Raw genomic sequence first — 18,063 nt, 5'->3', positions numbered from 1 at the left:
GATGACAAGTGTCAATTAGCAAGCAGTGCAGTGGTTTAGTTCCAGTCCTTTGAGGTAGCGGTGAAGTAGCAGTTAATATTTTATTTTTATAATATTTTATTACTAGAAGCCATCCCTGTTTAATTTTCAGTGAGGATTTCAGTGGTGGGTCCTTTCAGTGGGTCTTTCTAATAGATTTGATGATATAAAGGTCAGATTGTCCTTTGGTTCTGTAGCCATGCCTAAAAACCAAATCAATAAATGCTTATCAGCGTCTTCTCTCCTCTCTTCCCGTTCTTCCTTTTCTTTTTTCCATCTCTAATCTTCACCCTTTCCTCTTTTCTCTCGTCTCCTTTTCTTCTCTCCTTGTTTTGCTTCCAGTCCCTGATGATTTCTTAGGTAAGGCGCCCCATGCCTGCGCTCACATTTGCTTTAGCTTTCACATCCCTCTGTTTGTTTATGTTATGTGGCTTCTTATTTATATTTTCTGTCATTTTTTTTATTCCTCATATGCCTGAAATGTTATCATCCTTCGGTAATTGCAGTAAATCTTTCGGATATTATAGAACATTAAAATAATCCAGTGTTAAAGAGATGTTGCAGAGCTCTTATTCAAACAAATACTAAATGTATATATAGTGGAAGATATAATAACAAAAGAGAGTCAGGCAATGATAACAAATTAAGAAATGCATGAGCTCAAAAGCGGTCATGTGATAAAGAAAGTTTTCATATGACTGTGTGCAGTTCAAGAACTATGTGATTCAATCACCCTGTGATTCAGTGGGAATTAAGAGGGTCAGTAGCTGCCAAGCAAATGCACTTGACTAACTGATCATCGGCGAATGTGAGCACCTCCATCAAAGCAGAGGTTTTGGCAGTTTGCTGGTCTGGAGGAACGCTAAGGAGGAAAGACATCAGTGATGATCTTCGAGGAGTAAATGTTGATGCCCAACAATCTGGGAAAGGTTAAAAGGTCATTTCCAAACAACTTAATTCTACAGTGAGAAAGATGAAAACATTCAAGACAGATGCCAATCTTCCCATGAGTGAATGTCTCAGGAAATTCTATAGGCGTCTATAGGCATGTTAAATGTTACTGATAATGACAGTACAATTAGAAAAAGACTGAACAAGTATGGAGATACTTTCTCATATTGCACAGCACCAACAACTCATACCAGCTGTCAAGCACGGTGGTGGAGGGGTGATGTTTTGGGCTTGTTTCTCAGCCTGGACACCTTAAAGTCATTGAGTCAACCAAAATATTCTACAGTCAAGTGTGAAGCATCTGTCAGACGGCTCAAACTGGGTCATGGCACAGTGATTCCAAGCGCAGCAGCAAATCTATAACAGAATGGCTGAAAAAGTAAAGAATGAAGGTGTTGCAATGAACCAGTCCAGTCCAGACTCAAGGTTTTGACTGAAATGCTGTGGTGGGACCATAAGAGAGCTGTGCATAAACAAATGCTCACAAATTTCGATGACCTGAAGCAACATTGTAAAAAAGAGTAGGCCAGACTGTCATACAGAAACCAATTAATTCAAGTTATTGCTGTTAAAGGTTTTTCTACTGAATCATGGGGTCTGCTTAGTTTTTTCACAGGTCTGCATTGAATGATGTGAAAACTTTCTTTTTATTTCTTCAGGATGAAATTCTTTAATTAATTTGAGCTCATTTTAAATTTGCTGTCAGAAGTGTTAAAACATGACATCCTGATACTGAGGAGTTATTTTTCCATCCCTGCAGTGACATCACACACCACAACATAAACTTACACTTTTAATCCAGCGTATAATATAATCCACTAAATGTAACACCTATAAAGACCCATTGGCGTTTTTGTTTTGCTTGTTTTTGATGCGTTCTCATGTCTCAGAGTTTCTCTGAGTCGATGTGAGCTTTGCTTTTGCTTTTGCTTCCATGTTTGGGTTTTTTTTTGGGGGGGGGTTTCAGTTCAGTTTGGGCAATAACGTCGATAAATAGAATTGAATTTTCAACACGATGACATGTTTATGCATGATAACGCTAATACTATAATCATTAAAAGATGAACCCTGAATTTTAAAAATTTTGCAACTAGTTTGGATTTTGTGTTTAAGGTGAAAATAACCTACTTTACTCTGTCTACATTCAAGACATAAATGATAAGAGCAATGAGTTATTTTTAAGATTTCTCAGTATGTTTCCAACATTTTACAGATAAGTCCTTTGTTAGCTTGACTTCTCCTTGTTGTGAATAGTAGAACTTCAATCATTAATAACTTATTAAACCTCTTATATGAAAACTCATCCTTTGTCCCACACTTACTTTGGTTTGCCTTGAAAGCAGCGTTAACACATAAATGGTTTTCTCATCAATCAGTCGATTGAATAGATCGGCTTATAAATAAATTATGATTTTTGTTGTGGGGGAGTAACAGTGATGTGAATGTGATTGTTTCAGGGATGAGCAAGGAGTGGGAGAACATGCTGGCAGAGAACAAACAGCTCTTACAGACCAAGTAAGAGACTCGGTGAAGCCTAATATGCGCCTGATGATGCTAACGTCACACCCTTTCTGCATTTCATTCAAAGGAAACGCTGAAAGATTTGTTTTTAGTATTGAGACACTTGATCATGGTTACCTCCTGTTTTCTTATACAACATGTTCTTAGACCAAAACCCTACATGTGAATGTGAAATTGCAGCTGGTAGTTTCCCACTATATCCCCTTTCTGTCCTTTGCTTGGCAGAAATGCTCTAAATATTGTCAAAAATGACCTTATTGCCAAAGTGGACGAGCTGTCGGGGGAGAGGGAGGTACTGAGGGAGGAGCTGGAGGCGGTGAGACAGTCAAAGAACAAGGTGGATGCCAGAATCAAGGAACTCGAAGAAGAACTCAAGAGGTAAAAAATAGCAACGAATGTTTGAGTCCTTGCACAGACGCAGGATGCTGTGCTTGCTTTTGTGTAATTTAGACTTTAATAGGTTTTTTCACATGACACCCACCTTTAAGATCATCAGTAAAACAATCAAATCAACCCGCAGCAACATAAATGATTAAAATGATCTTAATGAGACATGCCGACATCTAACTGTTCTATTTCTGTTAGCTAATAAGCATCTTTAGCACTTTATTGAGTTCAAATGTTATTGTTTAGTAGTTGCTTTGGAGGAGTATGTAATCTGTGTTTTTGTTTGTTGGCTGCAGGTTGCGAGCAGAGGCTCTGGGGGCTTCTCGGGACTCCAAGGATGAAGTTGGTGATGATGTGAGTAGAACTGTGCCTGCCTCAGGCTGAACTACTGATGCGTTCATGTCTCTATACAAATATGAGAAGCAGAATAGAAAGTCTTCAGTTAGCTTTCAGACTGAAATGTCTAGTATTGGTTTGGACATCTTATCCTCTCAGATCTGTCTCATTACTTTGTGGCACAGATTCACCAAAGTGCTGGGAACATTCCTTAGAGATTTTGCTCCATATTGAAGTGACAACATCACACAGTTGCTGCAGATTTGTCGGCTGCACCACCAGCACCAGCGTTACCCAGGATGGATCCATGCTTTCATGTTGTTTACACCAAATTCTAACCCCACCATCCAAATGTTTCAGGACAAATTGACACAGTGGACCAGTCAAAGTTTTTCCAATAGTAGCACACGTAGGCTTTTCTGCTGTACTCGAGTACTCTGTACAACAATCCTCATTCGCCCATATATACAAGCACTTTTTGAAGTACTGTTCCTATCACCTTCTCTTTTTTGGACCATTCTCTGTAAAACTTGGAGACGATCATGTGAGAAAATCCCAGTAGATCACCGCTTTCTCAAATACAGCAACGCGATTGGTTGAATAGATATTTGTGTTAACAACCAGTTGATTGGGTGTACCTAATAAAGTGGCCAGTGCATGCATATGCCACAGGCTAGTTTTAGGCTGATGTAGAGAGGGATTTCCAAATTAACACCAGGTCTCTGTTCTTTCATGTGACCAGTTTTCATCGCCGATGCAAGACGGCGACATGACAATGACCCAGCGGCGGCGATTTACCCGGATGGAGATGGCCCGGGTGCTGATGGAGAGAAACCAGTACAAAGAGAGACTGATGGAGCTGCAGGAGGCCGTACGGTGGACAGAGATGATCAGGTAGACTTGAGAGAACAGGAAGTGAAATGCTTCTGGGCTTAAAGTCAACACAGAGTTTTCCTTAAATGTGAACCCATATTCTGTGTCAGTATCTTGTTGTTCTGAGGTGGTTTTTCTGAGTGGCATCATATTTTTTACGGCATTTTTAACTGTTTTTATTCAATTTTTGTCATTTTCTTATACTTTCCAGTTGTTTTCACTTCATGTGCCCTATTTATAATGTTAAAAGTGTTATATTATAGTACTATAAATAACTTTTATAAGTAGTCTTATTATTTTAATTTCATCTCTCTTTCCCCCTCAGAGCATCCCGTGAGAATCCTCCCATCCAAGAGAAGAAGAAGTCTACCATCTGGCAATTGTGAGATTCTGCTTTTAATCAGCTTTCTATAGTGATATAAAAGAAAAAGAAATATCCTAAGCAAATTTCTCTTTCTGTCCATCTTCTAGCTTCGCACGTCTCTTCAGCTCATCATCCAGCCCGCCGCCCGTCAAGCGGCCGTTCTGCAACGTCAACATCCATTACAAATCTCCCTCACCGGCCGGTTTCCCTCAGAGACGCAGCCACACCATGTGTCAGATCTCCACCTCCAACCGTACCCTGGAGTTCTTCCCTGAAGAGTGAGCGGCGGCTGAACTTCCCCACATCACGCATCACTCTAAACCCCCACACTTGTCTGCTAAACAGCTCGCTGCTCGCTCGCTTGTGGCCACTCAGACCTCTTTTATTTCCCCTTAAACGCAGTTTTTTGACCACAAATGTTTGTCTGGTAAAGACACAAAAGCCACAAAAACACCAACCTCCCAATCACACAGACACAGAGGCCTCCAATTTTCTTCTTTTATGTCTTAAAACACTAAACTGCACGTTACTTTTAGTCATTTTAGAAGATTGCTTGGCGGTAGTTATTGCACTTGCTTTTACTTGCCTTCTCTTCTTCATCTCTCTTCTCTTTGTCTCCTGCTGCTGGCTGGCCAGGCTGCTAACGCTTCGCTTTTTTCTTCTCTTCCCTTCCCTGCCTCCCGCTTCTTCCAGACTGGCCAGTAACGGTGTTGCGTCTCTCCTCAGTGACTCGGCGATGTTGGCCCGCCGAGAGCAACGCCGTGAACAGTACCGGCAGGTTCGTGAGCACGTGCGCCGTGATGACGGCATCATGCAGACCTGCGGCTGGAGCGTGCCATCTCGATTCAAACAGGTACCCAGAGTGCTGCCTGTGCGAACAAGAAAACACACATGAGGAGAAACATAAGATTTTAACAAAGCATTGACTGGCAAGAGGGTGAATACTTAAGTGCGTTCAAAATAATTTTTAAAAATCTTTTGTAAAGTTGTGAAAAACTCCAGGTTCCACATTATCTCCATATTAAATGAGAGTGCCAATTACTTGGGTTTGAATGAATTTCTTAGTAGTTCTCAATTACGTTTGCTACTAAAAGTTCAGTAAAACCAATATTCAAAGTCCCAGAAGTTTGATTCTGTTCATCTGGACGCAGCGTCTTTAGTCGGAGAAACGTTTTGTCACTTGGATGTGTGAACAGAATCAACTTTCTGGGATCCTTACCTGGATGACTGATGACTGAGCATGCATCAAGACAGTCTATGAAGTCATTTCTGAACCTTTGAACAGCTACTGGATCTTATTTAAAACTATACATGCCTCTTTTTTTTTATGCTAATTCTTATATGTGAAAGTTGAGGGCATTGAGCATTATTCTGCAGCACACTGTCAGTGAGAGAAGATTTCATTCAGTGATTTTAAATTTGCTTACCCAAGCTTCAAAGTGAAATTATCACTAGTTGGCCCTGCGGGGCATTTGTATAAACAGGAAATAAAAGTACGCAAAAGCCAGTGAGAACATGTGGTCTTTTTGAAGTTTGTCTGCTAATGCATGCAGAGCTGTTTAAAGTTACCCAACAGAAGTAAACGAGACGGTTGGAAATATTTTCAGCTGTGGTTTAAACGCATTTGGTACTTTAGTGAGCATTTGCTTGACATGCTGGACAGCATGACTGACTCTGAACTAGCTAACAAACTTCCTGTTTACTGACATGATGGAAAAATATCTGATCACTGGATATTTCCTCTTTTTAGGGCCACACTCTGTAAACCTTAGATTGTGTGGGAAAATCCCAGTAGATCATCAATTTGTGAAACACTCAGATCAGCTCGTCTGTCTAAATGCATAAATGTACAAAGATCCCGCCATGTGGAAACAGGTGTACCTAATAAAGTGGCCAGTGAGAGTATCAGGATATACATAATTGTTAGAGGAATCCGTTTATTCTGGGTTCTGGCTTTTATGAGGTTTGCTGATTTTAAAACTGATCAGCACGGAGACGAGCCGACAACCCTCAGTGTTTGATTTTAAGCTCGCAGCATGGAAGCGTGCTTTCAATTTCGGCCAGCGGACTTTAAGGTTGGCTCTGTGCAGCTTGAAGGCCAGAGTGCAGAAGGTGCTGGTAGGCAGGTGGCTCTAACTCTGGTCTCCCACAGACTGGTGGTCAGACGGACAGCGCTCAGGACAGCCCGCTGAAGAGGCAGCAGGCAAGTGAGACCGACAGAGTGCCAGCATGCGCCTTTATGGCTCCCTCTCCCTTTTAACCTTCCAACCAAAGCTCTGACCCCTAGACAGCAGCGGACAGCTAATAGCAGAGGAAAGACGTGCAGATGCTTAAGGAAGACTTTTATTTTGAGCACTTCAAGTGAAGGCTTTTAACAAAAAGACTATTCTGTGAGGAAAAGGTTGCCACTGTACAGTACATTCACTGTTCCTCTGGAAATGCATGAATAGTTTTGTTTTTCAGCATGATGCAAATCAGAAAAGGCTGTATTTCGAAAACATACATGTGTTACACACCTTGCTCTTTGATGAAGGCCTTCCTGTGGAGTTTATTCCATCTGATCTCCTCTCCCTCTGCTAGTGGTGTTGCAACCTTTTAACCTCTAACCTCTGTCTGTCTCAACCTGCCCTACTTAACATATGGATGTTACTCCTGTGCATTATCTCAATATCTTAAAGGAAAAATCCACTTGGAAAAATACTCACAGTCACCAAGTCATTAGGCAGAGTTTTGTCAACCCGAGATGTTTAGATGTCTCATTTTACTCCTTTTGCTAACAGAATTCTATCAATATATTACGATTTTTCAAGTAGAGCTACAAATGTTAGCAGCCGTGTAAAGATTATACTTCGGTTAGAGAGCTGCACTGTTTTGCACCTGTGTATATTTACTGTGCCAGTCATTTCACCTCCTTATAAAGGTGCTTTAACTAAGTGGTAAAATGCTTTTACCCTAAAATTATGTGTCTCACCTCATGCATAATGCACACGCTCTCTGGGGACAGCCCTGCGGCATCCTGGGAAAAACAGGGAACTGAAAAAGGAGTTGAGATTGTGTTAGCCCCCTGTAATGCCAAGTGTTTTATTTTATACATTAGATTTTTTAGACATCTACATCATCATTGTGATTTTTTTTAACAAACTTTGAGAAATAAATTGCACAAAAATGCCAGATGTAGCAAGATTTATAAAACTTAAAAGTCATGTATGCAAACTGATATTTCATATCTTTTAAAAAAAATTCTATAGGTTAAAAAAAACCTCCCATTTTTAAAAAATGTAAATTGTCTGGCAATTATTTCATGGTTCAGGCTTTACAGGGTTGCAGATAGGAGAGAAGCAGTGGAGTTTTCCTTTAATGCTTGCTGTGTATGTGCTGTTTACAGCACATTCACATACTGGGAATGTTTTCATTTTCTTCAGTGTCCAGTAAAACTGGAGACCAGATGATAATTCACTGCTTTTGCTTTTCTGCTGACAAATTCCCACCTGTGCTTTTAGACAACCAACGAGAAAGAGGATAACCGCATGAAGAATGTCCCCGTCCCAGTTTACTGTCGCCCTCTGGTGGAGAAGGATCCCAACAGGAAGGTGGGAGAAAATCAGGAGGGATGAGGGTTTTCTGTGAAAAAACAAAAACACCTCAGATCTGTCGTTAAATGTCTTTTTGTTTAGGTTTTGTAGAATTATTACCACTAACCATGTGACATTAACTTGCCTGCCCCAGTCACACGGGCCCTGAGACTGCTCTGTGACCATCTGGCAACCATTTGTAAAGGAACAATGATTGTTGGTTGCTGGAGGTTGATGGCATTCTTGGGGAAAGTTATTTTCTAGTGACTTGCCCATGAAGCACACAGGTCACACAAACCAAGAATAGACTTTTCAGTAAAGGAGATCTCGAGACATGTTGTATCCCGTAATTAACCGTTTGTAATGATCAATACTGGGGGGAAAAAAACTTCAAATGTCAAAGTCTAGCTGTGCAAAAGCAGAAAGTGGACTCCAGAGACATAATGTGAACTTAAAATCAACTTTTAATGCTGATCATTCAGAGGAATAACAAAAAACTTCAGAAACTAGGTAAGTATTTGAGTTGAACAGAAGGCAGAGAGACACACAGCTATGGTGGAGGACACGACAAAGAGCTGAGGAAAACTGAGGACTTAAATACACACGAGGTAAAAGAGAGAGCGGAAACAGCCGGGGGGAAATAAAACACAGGTGAACAGAATCTAACTAAGGAGATGAGAGACTAGCAAAACTAAACAGGAAACATAAACACTGACACTCAGAATAGGACATATGAGCATTAAACAGACATCATCTAAGGAAGAACCGAGAACTAAGAAAGAATATAACAGAACTAGGAAATAATATTGTACATAATAGACATCTAAGACTCAAAAGAACACATCATGAACTCCACATCACTCAAAAGCCTGGCTCATGACCCAAAGTCACATGACTATACAGATTATTTTGCCCTGAAAACATTTGTTTGTGTTTCTTTTCTGCTATCTCACTGCAAGCGACATTTTCATGAGGATCTGGTGACAGCTGGTGTTCAGTCACTGCTAATCAAATATGATCAGCCCACACTCACAGAGTCATCATAAAGCACTTGAGCTGAATGTCTCTGTGCTAAACTCTGTTATTTAGCTATAAATAATTATTCTATCTGAAGGCGACATTATAAGACCCAAATTATGACTCTTGCACCGGGAGCCACATTAAGCCTCCAAATCATTTTTAAAAAGGTCACTATTGCAGGCATCTGCTTGCTTTTAGAAAACACATATATTAATATAATATGTATATATGTATTTATTATGCCTGTGTGTCTGTGTGTGCACATGTGTGTAGCTGTGGTGTGCAGCAGGAGTGGATTTGACAGGATGGAGAGTCAGCAGCCAGGAGACATCAGAGAAAGCACCAGCGTGCAGCACCGACCCTCTGCACGCTGAGGAGGACGGAGCTGATAAGAAGAAGAACCACACGTCTCCCGAGAAGAGGAAGGTGATTACAGCTCGCTTTCAAAACAGGCATTCATGTTGGCTAACGCAGAACACTATAAGTTAATATGTGCAAGAATTATCCTCAGTCGATTAGAGTATGTCTAAAAATACTTCTGCTGGTGCTGGTTTCACTCACCGAGTAGACAAGGGTGCAAATGTGCAGTGAGGCCATTTACTGGATGTCTTTCGCCACGTTTCCTGTCTTCTTGTCTAAAAAAAAATCTTTAGATGCATTTAACGGCTCAAAACGATTCTAGATAGCATACACGAGTCATGGCTGTGTGCAAATTTAATTCTGCTTAGAAGGATTAAGTGAAGATCTGTCCAGGAGCCATTGTAGGAGCAGGCGGAGTTATCCAAATACTAATGAATGGTGCTTCGGTGCTTCCTTTACTGACCCATCGATTATGAAACAAAAAGAAATAAAAGCATCTCAAAGCCTCAGATCTGGCCCACTGCTCAGCTTTGGAAAATGTGGAAAACTATTTAACTTGGGTCTTTTAACTGTTTTACATCTTTTTCTACTGATACAGACCTGAGACCATAATTACTTAAGTAATACAAAAACAGTTAAATGACAGAAAAGTTCCTATTTTTTCACCGCATGCTATAGAAATATTTGTGTTTTTTACAATAAGTTAAAAAAAGGGTGGTGTATGCGACTCACATCCCTGTCCTAAGGGCTTCTTAGAGCACTGAGACAATGGGCACATGTGCTGCTGTTTGGAAACAAGCCACACCTCCTCTTCGGGGTGGAGAGGACTTTCCCCCTTTGAACACCTACTTGGTGTAACTGAGTGATTTCTATCATATTTCATCTCTGCTGTATTTGAAGAATCCAAATCTGTTCTAATTATCATTAAGGGTCCAGGGGCGGTCGTCACATGTCGTCTTTACGAGAGTTAAACCAGAGCTTGTTGTTTCATGTTGCTACTCTAGGAAAATGTGTAACGCAGCTGGTCGGCAATGAAGTGATATTTTCTGCTGGGTTTTCCATGTTTATCTAATGTGCAGAGTAGAGAAGGAAAGTGTCTAAGATGCCATTTTTGTTGTCAGGTATTGAGACGTAGTTTAACAACAGCAGGTCCACATTATCCACATCTCACTTCTGTGAGATTTCCTCGTCACGTTTTCCACAATAATCAGGGAGCAGTGATCATTTAAAGACATCTGTGCTCTTTCTCTTTGTCATCTTTGTCTCCTCTTTCCTTTGCTCCCTCAGTCAAAGGAGCTCCAGGAAACAGACACAATGAGCAGTCGAGTGTGGATCCTCACCAGCACCCACTCTGCCAGCAAGGTGGTCATCATCGATGCCAACCAGCCCGGCTCACTGGTTGACCAGTTCAATGTCTGCAATGCCCATGTACTCTGCATCTCCAGCGTGCCAGGTGAGAGTGGAAGTGCTGCTTTGTTAGATGTTCGAACATGTGACTGCCTTCAACTTCTTGTTGCTTTGCGGTAAATGTTGGGTTTCTTGCATTTTCATATGTTAAAGTGCGTCTGTGTGTCTGTCTGTGGGTGTGTGCCTGTGCACAGCTGCCAGCGAGAACGACTATCCAGCCGGAGAGATCGTGTTGGATCCAGGTGAAGGTGGAGCAGGGGGAGGAGAGGACACCGGCAGCGTGGAGGGCATGTTGGCCGGCATCACTCTAGTCGGCTGCGCCACCAACTGCAGCGTTGCACGTAGCAACTGTTCCTCTCGCACAGATACGCCAATTATGGACAAAGGACAAGGTGGGCGCATGATAGATACTCCTTCACTCATGTACTTTTAAGGAAAGTGAGAGGTGTGGATGTCATAGTGTCATTTTGCTTTAGCTCCCATTGCTCCACCGATGAATGGGAAGATTCACCCAGCCCAATCAGCCGAGGAAGCCACGGAGGCCACAGAAGTTCCCGAGTCAACGGCCAGCAACACAGAAATGAGATCTGGACCTCCGGGACCGTTTACTGAGCACGTCTTCACTGATCCTCAGCCTCGTCCAGCAGATGCCTCTGATAGGTAGGAGGTCAAAGTCTGACAAGTCCTCAGGATTGTCTAGGATAAATTAAATAGCACGTTATCAGACAAGGGAAGGAAACAGTTACTGTAAGCATGCCATCAAAAGTGGATCAACTTCCCTGTTTGGAACCTGAAACTCTGAATTTTCCACACAGGAGCTCAGGCCAGTCCAAGGAGGAAACATCACACCCTCCAGAGTCAGAGGATGGAGGTGATGAGACCAAAAACTACACCAGCGTGGCCCCCACCATGTGGCTCGGGGCCCAGAATGGCTGGTGAGTCACTCACAACGTCTGCTGAAGCCTCACAGTGTCCACTATCACAGCAGTTTATGGCGTTTTTCAGCATTTTTAACCCTGAGTCATTAGAGTCATTAGAGTCAACTAGAGTAAGTTAAAGCTTAAATCAACATTTGATGGATGCTTTTTGATAAACATAACAGCTTTACAGTTACTTTATCCTTATCCTTGTGCCTTCCAGCTAAAACACACATAAATCTTGTGCATCTTATAGTTTCTGTGAGCTCGGGAGTAACCTGATTCTGTTTTTCCTTCCAGGCTTTATGTCCACTCAGCTGTGGGAAACTGGAAGAAGTGTCTCCACTCCATCAAACTTAAAGACTCAGTGCTCAGTCTGGTGTAAGAAGAAGAAAAAGACATCAATGCATCTCTTATTTTTATATATAGTTTTAAGCAGAGTCGAGGATTTTATTTTTATGAGTTTCAGTTTGTCCAGTGATCTCCATCCTTGTAATTGCAGGCATGTGAAAGGCCGCGTGCTGGTTGCCCTCGCCGATGGGACACTCGCGATATTCCACAGATCGGAGGGTAATCGAACTTTAACAGAGACACCAGACGTTAGTCTGTTAGGGGAAGTTATGGTTGCAGGTGGAATTGGAGCGTTGCCACCAGTTCAATGTGCGTGCACAGTCAAAATCAAAGATAGAGAAAGCAGTCGATAAATGACTCCAGTAATATGACACAAAAGGCACAAAAATGCACATTAGAAAGGAATGTAGGGATGATTTCATTTATATGTATGTTTATTTACCTTTGTATTAATTCTTCCATATATTGATTTTATATAAATAAATAGCCTCAACCCACAGTATTGTTGTTAGCTAGGTTAGCTCGGCAGCTCAGGTCTTGAGAAATCTCTTGTCTGAGATTCATCAGTTGTCTAACAGGCTGTGATTCAAAGTGTTTCCAGAGGACAGTTACAGGGACAGTCCCTTTATTTACCTCATTTAATGAAGCAGAGATGTGCAAAAACTCACAGAAACACATTTAGCTAATGTGTGTGTTTCTGTCATCAGATGGCCAGTGGGATTTGTCCAACTACCACCTCATGGACCTCGGCCGACCTCATCACTCCATCCGCTGCATGGCCGTCGTCCACGATAAAGTGTGGTGCGGCTACAAGAACAAGATCCACGTCATTCAGCCAAAGAGCATGCAGATAGAGGTGAGGCACGAGCCCGCTGTCGCATCGCTGTGCTGAAGAAACGTCTGCAGCTTCAGTCCTGCAAACGTGTTGTTTTTAGTTGTAATAATATAATAAACACCACTAAATCCTTTCTGTTTGGCAGAAGTCCTTCGATGCCCACCCTCGGAGGGAGAGTCAGGTACGGCAGCTAGCCTGGATCGGTGATGGAGTCTGGGTGTCGATCCGACTGGATTCAACCTTGCGTCTCTATCATGCGCACACGCACCAGCACCTCCAGGATGTAGACATAGAGCCATACGTCAGCAAGATGCTGGGTGAGTTTATCTTAGTTTATTTTGTGAAGTGTGACGTTTCACTTTTGGAGTTGCATGTGATCTGTGCAGCATCCCACTCACTCTGGTTGTGTCTTGTAGGTACCGGCAAGCTGGGATTCTCTTTTGTGCGAATCACAGCGCTTCTGATTGGTGGAAATCGTCTTTGGGTCGGGACTGGAAACGGTGTCATCATCTCCATCCCACTGACAGAGAGTATGAGTCTTTTTTCTTTATTTTTTGGTGCCTAAAGGATCAAAGGTGATTATTTGTCATAAATACTTGAAGTTTTAGGTGGTTTACACAGCAGAATATCTGGATAACCTGTCAGCAAATGTTTGTTACATTTGATGCACGGGACCAGGCTCCCAAAGGAGTACAGTGTACAGTTCATAAAGTTGGCTTTATTTTACCCTCCAAAATGTTAAAAAGTAAATCAAAAACACAACAGCACTTTACAAAATAAAAGAAGAACTTATAAACTGACCAAATGGGCACAACTTGACTTATATTACTCATGGAGCAAGCCATTATAAACACAAAGGGAGGTAATAACCACACTCACTACAAAGAAACCCTGCCCAAGCTATCAAAGCAGATGTTTAATGCACTTGTTAGGCATCTCCATGCAAACCAGCTCCACCCTCAGCTATAAGCAGTATCAAATATTTATGTAGTCACTGTGACCTCACCCACTGCTTTTAAACTGCATTTTTAAAATTCAACTTTTAAAGTTTTTTTTTTGTTTTTTGTTTTTTTTAACCTGATGAGGTTGAAGTGATGGAGTCCTAATTTATCAGCTTCCCCATGGTGTAACACAGACACCCATACTGGATAATTAAACACTAGGACTTTAACTCACCAAAACTTCTGCAATGATCTGAACCACACAGACATGAGTTCAATAATCCATTAGAAAGGGACACTTCCTAATCAATCACACATAACACCATGATCATAATCATCAAAATATACTTTATTTACTTTATAATGAAATTGATTTTGCAAGTTTTAAGTTAAGGACAGCCTCGTGAGATGATGATTTTAAGTAGCAGAATTCCTAAAGTCTGACTTGCATGCGCTCCACAATCTGTGTCCTTTTCAATCATGCTGCTACGATTGGTGGTAAGTGGCTCCTAGAGGAAATGCAGTTTCTGGTCTCAGCTAGTTCTTTTTGTAATAAACAGGCAGGACTGGAGCAGCACAGAGGTTACGCAAAAGACAGAGGAAAAAAGAGTGTAAATGAAATTTAGATGACAGTGAACGAAGACAAACAAACTGAATGTGTGCTGAATCTGAAGCTCAGCAGGTAGGACTACAGTAAACTTAACATGAACCCAATCTTGTCAAATGTCCTCCGTAAAGGAAATTCATTAGGTGGCCGAATTTGGCTCATTTGTCCACACAAACACTCTCCGCTACCGCAGCACTCTCTATCAGTCTCTTTAGTTTCCTTCTTCTTCTCCCCATCAGCTCCCCAACTTTCTCCACCTTCTGTTTTTCTTTGCTTCCCTCTGTGGTTTCACCCCTTTCACAAACTCTCCGTCGTAACTGTTACTGTTGCTGTGCTCTTTCTCCCGCTCTCCCTCCACTCTCCTCCGCCTCCCGTAGCGGTGGTCCTTCACCGAGGACAGCTCCTGGGTTTGAGGGGTAAGTGGGAGCGCTCCTAACCTCCTTTTCACCCGGTCGAGCCTCCGTGTCTCCTGATACAACATGTCACTTGCTGTTAAACTTTGTCTGCTATGTGCTTGTTCTGGGTACGTGTCCAGCTCTTTGAGCAGTGCAACAGTTTAGCTGAAGGTCACAGAGTACACTGTGTGCAAGGATTTCACAGTTTGCTGAACTTTAAAAGCAGCTTTTTACTTGGGATTTGTTTTGCATGTCTATGATTTGTTTATTTTTATGCGTAACAAATCCATTGCATGCAGCGGGCGTCTTTTAGCGAGCTGAGATTTTTTTTTCAAAAATCCTTTGTTTTCAGTTGATCTGTGGAAAATTAATTTTTATTTGATGATGTCATGCTACCGAATGTGATTTGTTCACAAACACGTGTTACTCGTGTACTCTTACCCTTTACGCTCTCTCTATCAGCCAATAAGGTGTCACCTACATCTTCTGGCGGGGTGATCCATGTGTACGGCGACGATGGCTCTGAGAAGAGCAGCGGCAGCTTCATCCCCTACTGCTCAATGGCACAGGCCCAACTCTGTTTCCATGGACACCGTGATGCTGTCAAGTTCTTCGTCTCTGTGCCGGGTAGGCCTGAATCTCTGCCTGAATCTCTGCTCCCTTTAATTCTGAATTTTAAATGGACTGTGCACTAATAGGCATGTTTAAATTTACACGTCTTGCCTTAAATGTTAAAAGACACATATGTAGACATCACAAATCTGTGATAATACTGTTCCATCGCTCCCAAAATGTTAGTGACTATTTATTATCTAAGCTCTGCTTCTTTCCAAACCTTTCTGATATATTAATCTGACGTTAAAGAAAGATTGTGTTTTGTTACTTTGTGAAGGTGTCATCAGTGACACTTTCAATACGTAAATGTCATTTTCAGTAACATCTTTCTTTCCTGTTTTTCTTTTTCTTTTGGTGACAGGCAATGTCCTGGCTACCCTAAATGGCAGTGTGTTGGACAGTCCATCAGAAGGACAGGGCTCCACCGCTCCCACAGAGACGGAGGCGCAGAGTGTTCAGAACGTGTTGGTGCTGAGTGGAGGCGAGGGTTACATCGACTTCCGCATAGGTGAGCATTCAAACCTGTCCTGAAACCAGTGCGTATATCCGATACTGCATATTTTGGTATCGATCTGATATCGAGTAAATACAGTATTGCCGATACTAATACCGATATTCATACTTTTAACTTATTCAGTTCAATTCAGTTTTATTTACTTAGCACCAAATCACAACAACAGTTTCCTCAAGGCACTTTATATTGTAAGGTAAGTACCCAACACTAATAAAGGTACAACTTTTAAAGCCAGCTTATGTAGGAGAGGGCTAATAAATCACTGTGGTTTTTACTTTCCACAGTAATAATTAACACAACAAAACACACGTTTTATGTTTTTTTCCATTTTCACAAACTAAATTATCGATCCTGTGGCACTAGTATCGGTCCAATACCAATAAAAGCATTGGTACTTGTGTTTCTGATACCTGGATTGAACCACTCACCCCTAGCAGCCATGGTTTTTTAATTTGAGAAGTTGGAACTTTTTCCGTTTGGTCCTGTAATGGTCTTGGACTTGGATGGTTCATTAGCAAGTAATGAGTAATTAGTTAATTAAAGGTTAAAGAAACCTACTGGAATAGGACATGCCTTTTATAATCCATGTCACCAGCATAGTTATGTACTTTCTCATGCCTGCTTCTTTACCACAGCATCCAGGTAAGTTGGTTAAGTGTAAATAACAGCAGACGGTCTTTGTTTTTGCTTGAACAGTAAAGCTGATTAGCTGTCTGAAAGAGCAACGTGAGTGTATTTAGACTCATGAAAAGTACAATAGTATCACATCAAATTATGATGAATGAAACAGTTTCAAAAAGTACACAAAATGCTTGTAACTATTTGAGCACAAAGTTTGCTTTCATGTTTTCATGGCTCTGCTTTGTTTTTTCTTTCTTCTCAGGCGATGGAGAGGATGATGAGACGGAGGAAGGAGAAAATGGTGGTGGTGGGGCTTCGCAGAACAAACCTACTTTGTGCAAAGCTGAGCGGAGCCACATCATCGTCTGGCAGGTGTCTTATGTACCCGAGTGACACCTGAGATCTGCTTTAACACCTCACGCATCCACCCATCTCCTTAACGAGATCTCTTCTCCTGCCCAGAAGCTTTCAGCCACCCAAACCTTGTAATTTCCCCCCGGTCATGTAAAAGTCCCCCCTTTGGCTCTAAAACGACCATTAAAGCCGTGTATCGTCCCTTGTAACTATTATACCCCCTCCTGTCCCAGACCTTAAAACCTAGAAACCTGCCTGCCATCCTGTTTCTGTCCCACGCAGGGCATTGTAATGATTCATGAGCTTTGTAACCCAGCCTCATAACTACCTCCCTTCTCTGTATCAACCTTATATTCACCCTGTAAGCACACTGTATCTCTTCCTATATTTACCTCAATTGTCCTGCATCTGCCCCAGAGTTATTCCTCATCTTCCTCCATTTAGTTAATCATCAGTGAAAACTCCACCTCATTTTAAAGCAAAGCCCCAAAATGCACAAAAATAAGGAAAAAGAACAGCAGCAGCAGGAAAGGCAACACCGGCATGTAGACATCAGTCCTACCAACGGCCATCTGGCAGACCATTAACAATCAGGGACTCTGCTTTATGCATCTACATATTCTTAGACGGTGTGCGAGGAAGCAGAAAGCTGAGGCCTCGGTTTAAGGTCAAAGTTCACACAAAAGTGTGGCGTTCAAGTCAGGATGAGCATACACGGAACAAATAGGAAGTCAAATTACTTAATTTCCAACCCCCTGCAGAAGCCTGGGTTCTCCCAGCTGCTGATTAAAACATGTTGCTTCACATGTCACAATGAGTCGCCTCCATAAGAGTCCTGATGGGGCTCTAAGGTCAGATTGTGTCCACATACAAAAGGAGTTCCACTGTGTCGAGGGTTCAGTCCAGATCTCATCTCTCTCATTTCTCTGCCTGGCTGTTGATGGGACGGTGAACAGTGGCGTGTTGTCATCGTATGTACAGGGAGTTGTGTAAATCTCCACTGAAACCCATCCTCTTTGTTCAGTATGGAAATTCTCGCATTGATCTCCATCTCTGTGTATTAAATATTAAACATATGTGTGCTCAGAACAATTAACCCGGGTT

At 41.8% G+C, this 18,063-nt stretch overlaps 1 protein-coding gene across 24 annotated transcripts in view; it reads left to right on the top strand.

Annotated features, from left to right (window-relative positions):
- Positions 1-18,051, top strand: part of mapk8ip3 (mitogen-activated protein kinase 8 interacting protein 3) — a 32,100-nt gene extending 14,049 nt beyond the window's left edge. For 10 of the 24 annotated variants that reach the window (XM_023152104.3, XM_012921721.4, XM_012921728.4 and 7 more), the window contains 24 exons: positions 361-378; positions 2,427-2,484; positions 2,716-2,868; positions 3,174-3,231; positions 3,956-4,107; positions 4,412-4,468; positions 4,558-4,728; positions 5,144-5,303; positions 6,603-6,653; positions 7,951-8,040; positions 9,316-9,468; positions 10,690-10,855; positions 11,004-11,201; positions 11,286-11,469; positions 11,625-11,744; positions 12,027-12,107; positions 12,229-12,296; positions 12,785-12,933; positions 13,058-13,229; positions 13,329-13,442; positions 14,838-14,876; positions 15,318-15,482; positions 15,832-15,978; positions 16,868-18,051. In XM_023152104.3, coding sequence (XP_023007872.1) covers positions 361-378; positions 2,427-2,484; positions 2,716-2,868; positions 3,174-3,231; positions 3,956-4,107; positions 4,412-4,468; positions 4,558-4,728; positions 5,144-5,303; positions 6,603-6,653; positions 7,951-8,040; positions 9,316-9,468; positions 10,690-10,855; positions 11,004-11,201; positions 11,286-11,469; positions 11,625-11,744; positions 12,027-12,107; positions 12,229-12,296; positions 12,785-12,933; positions 13,058-13,229; positions 13,329-13,442; positions 14,838-14,876; positions 15,318-15,482; positions 15,832-15,978; positions 16,868-16,998 — 2,855 coding nt within the window. In that variant the 3' untranslated portion in view covers positions 16,999-18,051. The remainder of the gene's footprint in view (positions 1-360; positions 379-2,426; positions 2,485-2,715; positions 2,869-3,173; positions 3,232-3,955; positions 4,108-4,411; positions 4,469-4,557; positions 4,729-5,143; positions 5,304-6,602; positions 6,654-7,950; positions 8,041-9,315; positions 9,469-10,689; positions 10,856-11,003; positions 11,202-11,285; positions 11,470-11,624; positions 11,745-12,026; positions 12,108-12,228; positions 12,297-12,784; positions 12,934-13,057; positions 13,230-13,328; positions 13,443-14,837; positions 14,877-15,317; positions 15,483-15,831; positions 15,979-16,867) is intronic. The other 14 variants (XM_012921729.4, XM_023152105.3, XM_012921722.4 and 11 more) reach the window with 10 other exon arrangements.
- The last annotated feature ends 12 nt before the right edge of the window (positions 18,052-18,063 follow it).

The sequence above is a fragment of the Maylandia zebra genome, linkage group LG4 (assembly GCF_041146795.1).
Source record: "Maylandia zebra isolate NMK-2024a linkage group LG4, Mzebra_GT3a, whole genome shotgun sequence".
Lineage (NCBI taxonomy): Eukaryota > Metazoa > Chordata > Actinopteri > Cichliformes > Cichlidae > Maylandia > Maylandia zebra.
The sequence above is the reverse complement of the archived record's forward strand: the minus strand, read 5'-3'. Positions and strand labels throughout refer to the sequence as shown.